The sequence below is a fragment of the Nanorana parkeri genome, unplaced genomic scaffold (assembly GCF_000935625.1).
Source record: "Nanorana parkeri isolate BGI_ZX_2015 unplaced genomic scaffold, ASM93562v1 scaffold658, whole genome shotgun sequence".
NCBI lineage: Eukaryota > Metazoa > Chordata > Amphibia > Anura > Dicroglossidae > Nanorana > Nanorana parkeri.
This window is the reverse complement of record NW_017306926.1, coordinates 99,859-110,307: the sequence shown is the minus strand read 5'-3', so window position 1 is coordinate 110,307 and position 10,449 is coordinate 99,859. Positions and strand designations below refer to the sequence as shown.

General features: G+C 46.9%; 1 protein-coding gene across 1 annotated transcript in view; it reads right to left on the bottom strand.

Annotated features, from left to right (window-relative positions):
• The window catches only part of EML5 (echinoderm microtubule associated protein like 5), a gene marked incomplete at its 5' end in the record, with an annotated part of 97,920 nt that overhangs the window by 393 nt on the left and 87,078 nt on the right, over nt 1-10,449 (bottom strand). Inside the window, 5 exon segments of the mRNA XM_018563349.1 lie at nt 2,904-3,004; nt 3,380-3,533; nt 6,867-6,970; nt 7,341-7,503; nt 9,237-9,409. Coding sequence (XP_018418851.1) covers nt 2,904-3,004; nt 3,380-3,533; nt 6,867-6,970; nt 7,341-7,503; nt 9,237-9,409 — 695 coding nt within the window.

Genomic DNA, 10,449 nt, shown 5'->3' with positions numbered 1-10,449 from the left:
CAGGGGCTGGGGGGGGGGGGTTCTTAAAACGAAGCTCGGTGCATATTGATGACATCACAGACCTTTAGGAGCTCTTTGGCTCTATGGAGATTTGTGTTGTTCAAGCTGAACAGGGCCGGGCGGGCGCATCTCGGCAACAATCTAACCGTGGACATACAGGCACGCCATGCGCCGGCACCGCCTCCTATAAGGAACTGAACAGTAAACCGAGGTATCCCCTGCACGCCATACGGCAATGGAGACCGGTGACAGTGATGGTGCTCGTAGTGATGTCCGCGTATGGCGCCGTGCAAATCCAAAGTTTGAATCCCTAGGCGATGGCCTAGTTTGCCTAGCCGGCAGCGCTGGCTCTCTGGCTCCTTAAACACTTGTGCCGTGCTTCTCTGAATAAAAGAACACTTGTAGGGTTATTCACAGAAGGGTGAAGGGTTTGGAGAAGGCCGGGAGAAGTGAACAATCTAGGACAACATCGCTGATTTGAAAAAATGTTCCAATTCAGCTCACTTTCCAGTTCAGCTATGTTGTCCTAGATCAGTGGTGGCGAACCTTGGCACTCCAGCTGTGCCAAAACTACAAATCCCAACATGCATCTGGCTCTGGGAGTTATGTCTGTGGCTGTCAGAGCCTTGCAATGCCTCATGGGACTTGTAGTTCCAAAACAGCTGGAGTGCCAAGGTTGGCCGTCCCCTGTCCTAAATTGTTCTCTTCTCCAAACTCTTCACCCTTTTGTGAATAACCCTGTTGGATTTATGTCATCCTTTGTGTGCTGGTGATATTCATTGTTCAAACCTATAAGGATCTAAACACGCTATCATGACGATCCTTCCATGCTTAGCCTGCTCAGAAACATACAGAAAAGGTTTCTTGATCAGTGGGACTTGGCAGGATCACCGAGGTATGTACCATACATAGTAAAAGGAACTAATCTATGTGACGTGAGGGGCAAAGGACAGCAGTCCCCAAGTTTTATCTTTTGGGTTAACATGCACTTTAATTTGAAACGATGGGCAAAGATAGAACAACAGGTGACATACAGGTGAAACTGGAATAATTAGAATATCGTGCAAAGTTCATTTATTTCACTAATGCAACTCAAAAGGTGAAACTAATATATGAGAGAGACTCATTACATGCAAAGCAAGATAGTTCAAGCCGTGATTTGTCATAATTGTGATGATTATGGCTTACAGCTCATGAAAACCCCAAGAACCCCAAATCCACAACCTCAAGAAAGTAGATTATTACATGCAATCAATAAAACAAGGATTGTACATAGAACAATATCGGACCTCTGAAAAGTACAAGCATGCATATGTACTCAGTACTTGGTTTGGGCCCCTTTTGCAGCACTTACTGCAATTACTTTTGCACGATATTCTAATTATTCGAGTTTCACCTGTATATGATGCAATCTTTCAGTAGCATCAACAGCAGTTTTTTTTTTTTTTCTGGTTTACCCCGTAACAATTTTAGAACCTCTCAAAGCTGCCAGTGGATCCATTACCGTGTTTCCCCGAAAATAAGACACTGTCTTATATTTTTTTTGGCTCAAAAAAACACACCGGGTCTTATTGTCGGGGGAGGTCTTATTTATAATTTTTTTATGTACAACAATCCCCACTGATTCATGTACACAAATATGGTGATCAGGGCAATCAGGGGGTGCCGTACCTTTCCAAGAGCAATTTGCTAACCAATCGCTGGCCAGAATGAGCGAAGCGCACTTTCACTATGGATTCCTCACAGGCGGAGCGCATTTGGTATGACTCCGCCTGTGACAGGAGGCGGCGCTATAGAGGAAGCATTGGCTTATGCGGCTCTGCCCCCTCCGGTGCCGCCTCGCTTCCTCTAGCGCCGGCTTCGTTGGCACCGCTGATTCTCTCCTGCATCTCCCGCGGCTCTACAAGTTCCCCCTTATGCCACCACCGGCCCCCGGGAATGGTCACAACTTGGTCTTATTTTCGGGGTAGGTCTTATATTTTAGCAATTCCCAAAAATAGTACTAGGTCTTATTTTCGGGGAAACAGGGTATGTCTCCACCCGATTAAAAAGTATTTTGGCCCTGAACATATTTACAAAAGCGCCATAGATTCCCTTTATGTTACCGAGAGGGGAGTCTGTGTCCTGCTCACCATGGTTGGATTTAGTTGGTTCCAACTGCTTTTCCGCTGTACAAAAAGCCCTCACCCGTAGGAACCGGCAAAATATGAAAAAGTGGAGTGGACCAGAAGAAGGTCAGAGTAACGAGAACCATCATAAAAAATAATGTAATATACACTGTATGGACACCTGGCCATCACACCTATATGAGCTTGTTGGACATCCCATTCCAAAACCATGGTCATTAATTTGGAGTTGCCCCCCTTTGTGTCTATAACATCCTCCAGTCTCAAGACTTTGGGGGGTGTCTGTGGGAATGTGTGCTTATTTGTGAGGTCAGGTACTGATGTTGGATGTGAAGACCTGCCCACAATCGGCGTTCCAATTCATCCCAAAGGTGTTCAGTAGGGATGAGGGGTCAGGGCTCTGTGCAAGACACTTGAGTTCCTCCACCAATCTAATCACACCGTGTCTTTATGGAGCTGGCTTTGTGCACAGGGACCAGTCATGGCGGAACAGAAAAGGGTCTTCACCAAACTGTGACCACAAGGCAGGAAGAGAACAATTGTCTACAATGTCTTTGTATGATGTAGTATTAACAGAACCTTCACTGGAAACACCTGAACTCAGTCATTGAGACGGGGTCCACATACTTTTGGTCATACAGTGTAGGTGTGATGGTCAGATGTCCACAAACACTTGACAGTAAAGTGTAACAGAGAATGGTGAATGCTTAGTTACATTACAGAGGGACTTCAGATATAAACCCAGGTCATTCCCCTTCAGTACTGAACCAATCTTACCTGCAGTCGTCTCCTCCTGCACTAACCACGTAGCGGTCACCACTGGTGAATCGGATGTTGGTCACATGGGCAGAGTGCCCCAGGAAACGCTTGTGTTTTGCCTGTAATAGAGAGGTGATGGCATGAATTCTCTCACTTTAAAGGTTGTTTAGACGAAGTCCAACTGCAGGTAATTAGGTCGGCCACAGACACGCAGATACATCACTGAGAATGATAGGCAGCAAAACATCTGTACGGTGCCCCATGATATCTAAGCGTGGCCACTGAGAACCATAGGCAGTATGATATCTGCTCATGTATGGAGGAGCTCCAGAACACATGGTGAGCTTTTCCCAAGCTCTTCCATTGGCAGCACCCGCCTGTGAGTTATTTACACCCTTTCCTCCCAAGATAAGGGAAATCCCAGCACGCAGTCACACAGATTATCAGTTTCATAATTCCCATCGAAGCCCGTAAACCACAAAACCCATACTTACGAACTTTTCCGGACAGGGGAAGTCAAATAACTTGACCATTCCCAAGTCATCGCCCGTAACCAGGCTGATCCCTGAGTGAGAGACGCAGGTACACGTCACGTCCGATTTGTCGTTGTGCCTGGACCAGATTCCCAGCACCTCGTCCCCCAGGACACTGCAAGATATGGACAGTACATCCCAGTCATGATATCATTTCATACAAAGCAGGCCTAATGAACAATTGCTCTTTTTTTTCTTGTCTATTGTGCGACATGAGAATTCAGAAACAGTTGGAACGAGACATCCGGATGGTCTCTATGGACCAAGAAGTTCCTCATGCGACTCATCAGTCTCTTACAGTGAATGGGGTGGTCTCTTCTACCTGCTCCAGGGGGACTCCACTTGCAGAGGTGTGAGTTGGCCTCCTGAACTAGACTTCGTTGGACATAGAGTGTTGTAGGACCTTCACTTCCAGAAAAGTTTGGGAGTTCTCCCTGTCACAGGACAAGTGGCCCTGTCCTTATGCTGGACAATGCTGAGAGTGCAAATGTCACTCACACTGCCTTCCATGGAGATAATGCATTCTCATCTCGCTCTACTCAACTGGTAGGTTCCACACCAAAGGGTGAGATTTGGGCACCTGAGTGCTTCTTCTCTCCTAGAAGATGGGAAAAAACATTGCTGGATGGCTCGGCAGGCTAAACACGCTGGGATCTTGCTGCAGCTACTCCTGTTAGAGTATGTACAGAGGTCTTCATGGGACCTGATCACCTGAATCTAGGCCCTCCGAAGTATGAGAGCACCATCCCATTCTCCCAACAAGACTGATGGGTCACACCATGGACTCCTTGGCCCAGAGAGACCATCTGGATGTCACACATTGACTATTTCCAAATCACTGTGTTCCTTAGTGGATTCCAAGATATAGATTTTACAATAAGTACAAACATATGTATTTTTTTTATTCTCCTGAATATATGTCTGCAGAGAAATCCAGAACAATTCACTTTACATTGACTTCAGCCTGGAAAGATGCCTCTGAGAATGAAAGGATGAGGAAACTCTTTTGGTCTTCAAAAAAGAAAAAGAAGTGTTTTCCAATAATTAAATATGACCTAGGACATAGTTTCTGACGTATTACAATGGTTGTGGATGAGTCCCCCTCAGGCTTATCTTGTGGGTGCTCCATCAGGGAGCCCCCCCAACACAGGTTCTCCTCACTTCTGCTACAATGCACCTTTTGCCACATTCTCTATAACGGGGTGGATAGAAGAAACTGATAAGAGGCTGAAGGGTTACACCACCCAACACTTCAATCTCAGTTTTGGGTGCGCTGCCCCTTTTTAAGGTATTTCAATAAATAATTCAAAGTTTAGGCAGTTCCTGTACAGTTTGAAAAGGATGAGAGAAGATATTTGATGGAGCCCCTCCTGGGGATGGCTTGGGAGGAAATAAAACAGTGACCACCCATAGCAACTAAACATTAAAGAACTATGGGGGTAAGTGTTTTTCCCCATAGTTCTCCTAGGGGCACAAACAAGCGTCCTCCCGTCACCCTAGGCTCAGTATATAGGGAGCTACAGCTCGCGGTATACTGAGACGCCGCAGCCGGGACGGATCCCGACAATACTGTCTGGATCCACCCAGCTGCGTGAGTGACAGCGGGCTCTGCCTATCTAGAGGCAGAGCCAGCTGTACCTTCCCCTCCCCCTTCCATTCCTCCAGTCAGTGCTGGAGGATCGGAGCGGGGAGGGGGGAATCCCTGCGGGGAGCCGTGACTGACAGTCACGGCTCTCTGCAGGGACAGGATTGAGAAGTGAGCGAGCGACGGTATGTGTACGTTCACTTCCCGATCTATTGAGCCGACCTGTGACAGTTTCATTGTGACACGTCGGCTTGAACTATGAGAATGAGTGATTTTCACTCACCTCATACTTCTCCTTTAATTATGTTTGTAATTAAAAAAATCAACCATTCTGATCATTTGTCAGGGTGAAACGCATTTTCTTTATAAAAGTTGCAGCTACTCCTGTTAGAGTATGTACAGAGGTCTTCATGGGACCTGATCACCTGAATCTAGGCCCTCCGAAGTATGAGAGCACCATCCCATTCTCCCAACAAGACTGATGGGTCACACCATGGACTCCTTGGCCCAGAGAGACCATCTGGATGTCACACATTGACTATTTCCAAATCACTGTGTTCCTTAGTGGATTCCAAGATATAGATTTTACAATAAGTACAAACATATGTATTTTTTTTATTCTCCTGAATATATGTCTGCAGAGAAATCCAGAACAATTCACTTTACATTGACTTCAGCCTGGAAAGATGCCTCTGAGAATGAAAGGATGAGGAAACTCTTTTGGTCTTCAAAAAAGAAAAAGAAGTGTTTTCCAATAATTAAATATGACCTAGGACATAGTTTCTGACGTATTACAATGGTTGTGGATGAGTCCCCCTCAGGCTTATCTTGTGGGTGCTCCATCAGGGAGCCCCCCCAACACAGGTTCTCCTCACTTCTGCTACAATGCACCTTTTGCCACATTCTCTATAACGGGGTGGATAGAAGAAACTGATAAGAGGCTGAAGGGTTACACCACCCAACACTTCAATCTCAGTTTTGGGTGCGCTGCCCCTTTTTAAGGTATTTCAATAAATAATTCAAAGTTTAGGCAGTTCCTGTACAGTTTGAAAAGGATGAGAGAAGATATTTGATGGAGCCCCTCCTGGGGATGGCTTGGGAGGAAATAAAACAGTGACCACCCATAGCAACTAAACATTAAAGAACTATGGGGGTAAGTGTTTTTCCCCATAGTTCTCCTAGGGGCACAAACAAGCGTCCTCCCGTCACCCTAGGCTCAGTATATAGGGAGCTACAGCTCGCGGTATACTGAGACGCCGCAGCCGGGACGGATCCCGACAATACTGTCTGGATCCACCCAGCTGCGTGAGTGACAGCGGGCTCTGCCTATCTAGAGGCAGAGCCAGCTGTACCTTCCCCTCCCCCTTCCATTCCTCCAGTCAGTGCTGGAGGATCGGAGCGGGGAGGGGGGAATCCCTGCGGGGAGCCGTGACTGACAGTCACGGCTCTCTGCAGGGACAGGATTGAGAAGTGAGCGAGCGACGGTATGTGTACGTTCACTTCCCGATCTATTGAGCCGACCTGTGACAGTTTCATTGTGACACGTCGGCTTGAACTATGAGAATGAGTGATTTTCACTCACCTCATACTTCTCCTTTAATTATGTTTGTAATTAAAAAAATCAACCATTCTGATCATTTGTCAGGGTGAAACGCATTTTCTTTATAAAAGTGGCTTGAAAAGAGGCTGCAGGAGATTAGCAGTACTGAGATGTAACAAATCATGAATGAAAGGTGAAAAGTGTTTTACTAAAAATGTTTCTAATTGTTTCTAATACACAAGGCAGAGAGCAAGGTAAATGTCATTCATTTAGAGTTTACATCCACTTTATTGGACCGCAATACATCTGCTCCCGTTACCCACCTGGTCCAGGTAGCCCAGGTGATGCGGTCAATCACAGCTTGTTCCGTGAGGAGTTTTCCGGAAGGCACTTCATAGACCAGCCTCTTGTAACACCCGGTGGAGACCTGCACAGAGGCAAGGATGCAGCATCACACAATGTTCCACACGCTCCAAAATCTTCCCCAGAGTACAGGTTACAAAATCGGGAAGGAAGGGTGAGGGGGCATGGGTGGGGGTATGGGTAGTGGGGGGGTGTGTAAATATAATAATGGCCATGAATTTGAACTGGGAGGGCCTACAAGCTCATATAAGTGTGATAGGCCATGTATTGTATGCACATGTATTGAATATTCAGTGTTTCCCTTTAAAGTGTAATAATCAGACCCGGGTAGAAAACAATCTTTGGCCATGCTTGTCAATCTAGTCACATGATCCAACAAAGCGTCAGAAAAATACGGGTCACATGGTGGGGCCGGCCGATGACATCACTCATACCTGCACGTAGCGGCTGTCCGCAGAGAAGTCGATTTGCAGCACGAAGCTCGGAATGTCTTTGCAGTAGCTGATACGGTTCAATGAGGGTCCGATAGTGAGGTCATAGAAATCGACGGCATTCTCGCTGGAGCCCACCGCCAAGTAGTGGGAGTCGGGGCTAAATCTATACAGATCATGAGCAATGGTCAGCACCCGGGAGCATAATAATCCTTCATTCACAGATATAGTCTTTTAACGCTGCTTTGTTCATTGTGCTTTAAGAGCCGTCATTACTAGCTATGGCCTGTGTTTACATTCAGCCTGTCTGCAGTCTGCACTGATCAACAGTACGTTGCAGTGATCAGCTACCTCTTTGGTTCTATGTCTTTAGTGCCGGGAGCCATCAATGAAGAGTTTTATTCTGCACTGCACTCGTGTAACCACTAAAGAAACAGACCATAAACTGCTAGAAGAAGGTTGCACCTGCCCACGTTTTGCCTGAAGTTTCACATACGGTTAAATAAAAATCAGTTTGAATTTTACTTCTTCTCTAGCTAGGCTGCTGTGTGCTACACAGTGCATGTCCAGCAATCTCCATCAGGTCAGTTTGGTTCTGTACACCTAGGGGTATCATGCCGACACAGACACACATGTAGCACACTGACCGCGCCGAGTGACCAAGGTTCACCTTGTTTAGCATCTTCTGTAAGGAACAAAAAACACAAAGTTACATATACAGTTACATAGTATTTGAGGTTGAATAAAGACACGGGTCAATGAGGGTCCAATAGTGAGGTCAGAGAAATCGACGGCATTCTCGCTGGAGCCCACCGCCAAGTAGTGGGAGTCAGGGCTAAATCTATACAGATCATGAGCAACGGTCATAAACTGCTAGAAGATGGGTGCGCCTGCACACGAGTTTTATTCTGCACTGCACTCGTGTAACCGCTAAAGAAACAGACCATAAACTGCTAGAAGATGGGTGCGCCTGCACACGAGTTTTATTCTGCACTGCACTCATGTAACCGCTAAAGAAACAGACCATAAACTGCTAGAAGATGGGTGCGCCTGCACACGAGTTTTATTCTGCACTGCACTCATGTAACCGCTAAAGAAACAGACCATAAACTGCTAGAAGATGGGTGCGCCTGCACACGAGTTTTATTCTGCACTGCACTCATGTAACCGCTAAAGAAACAGACCATAAACTGCTAGAAGATGGGTGCGCCTGCACACGAGTTTTATTCTGCACTGCACTCATGTAACCGCTAAAGAAACAGACCATAAACTGCTAGAAGATGGGTGCGCCTGCACACGAGTTTTATTCTGCACTGCACTCATGTAACCGCTAAAGAAACAGACCATAAACTGCTAGAAGATGGGTGCGCCTGCACACGAGTTTTATTCTGCACTGCACTCATGTAACCGCTAAAGAAACAGACCATAAACTGCTAGAAGATGGGTGCGCCTGCACACGAGTTTTATTCTGCACTGCACTCATGTAACCGCTAAAGAAACAGACCATAAACTGCTAGAAGATGGGTGCGCCTGCACACGAGTTTTATTCTGCACTGCACTCGTGTAACCGCTAAAGAAACAGACCATAAACTGCTAGAAGAAGGTTGCACATGCACACATTAATGAAGAGTTTTATTCTGCACTGCACTCGTGTAACCGCTAAAGAAACAGACCATAAACTGCTAGAGGAAGGTTGCACCTGCACACGTTTTTCCTGAAGTTTCACATACGGTTAGATAAAAATCAGTTTGAATTTTACTTCTTCTCTAGCTAGGCTGCTGTGTGCTACACAGTGCATGTCCAGCAATCTCCATCAGGTCAGTTTGGTTCTGTATACCTAGGGGGTATCATGCCTACACAGACCCCCGCATGTCAGCCGGTGGCAGTTGTGTTCCTCACCTGATGTCCTGAATGGCGGATCTCCGATCTCTCTTCTTGCCCCAGATCTTTAGAGAGGCCACAACTAAGATAACAAACTCTCCATTCTTCATGCCGATGGCCACCATGTCGCCCTCAGGGCTGTAGCACACTGACCGTGCCGAGTGACCAAGGTTCACCTTGTTTAGCATCTTCTGTGAGGAACACAAAAGACATAGTTACACATGTAGTTACATAGTATTTGAGGTTGAATAAAGACACGGGTCCATCGTGTTCCATCTTTGTGAGTGTATGTGTGTGTGTGTGTGTGTGTGTGTACCAGTCACAGAGTACCCGTACCCCTGTATAATAATATGTTATCTGAAGAAAGCGTCCAAATGATTCTTCAATGACTCCATACTCTCTGCTGGAACCATTGCCAGGAGTGTATCTACCGCAAGGCAAACTAGGCATTTGCCTAGGGCGGCACTTTCCAGGGGGGCAGCATTTTGTGCAAAGAGCCAGACTTACCTTTGGGCATACTGGGCACTTGCCCGGTGGGGCACAGAATCAGGCAGCGGGTGGCTTTGGGCTGGCCATAGCATGTGATCTGATGGTAGGCCTCCCAGAAGCAGGCTGGGGACTGCAATGTATCCTGTTGGTACTGATGGCATTTCGGGCTGCAGGTAAGGGGAACAGCACAGGGAAAGGGAACCTGCACAGCCCACCATAAAGCCTGCACAGCTCTCCCGAGACCCTATAAAGCGCACCGGAAACCATGCACGGCTCTCCTCCCCCGTATGATCCCATGTATGCTTTATGCAGTGACTGACAGGTTGTGCAAAATGTCCTAAACAGGAAGGGGCGGGGCAAATTTGGATTGAGGGGGTGCCTGAGTCAAGTCTTGCTTGGGGCAGCACAAAACCAAAATACACCACTGACCATTGCTTGTAGAAGGGAGATACACAAGTCTACCACTCTAACAGAAAAGAATCCCCTTCACCCTTTGCGGTTAAACCCTTATTACCTTCAGCATCAGGTGGTGGCCTCTGTGCCGGGAATTCTGGGAAATGATCCAGGAACAGACAAGGGGTGTGTCTGGGTGGTGACTGTATCATTGTGTGTGTCAGGTTCCTATAAGGTGTCAGGATGTCTCTGTCTATCTCTCCATGGAGGAGTGGGAGTATCTAGAAGGACACCGGGATCTCTACAAGGACGTGGTGATGGAGAATGCCCCGCCCCTCACATCACCGGG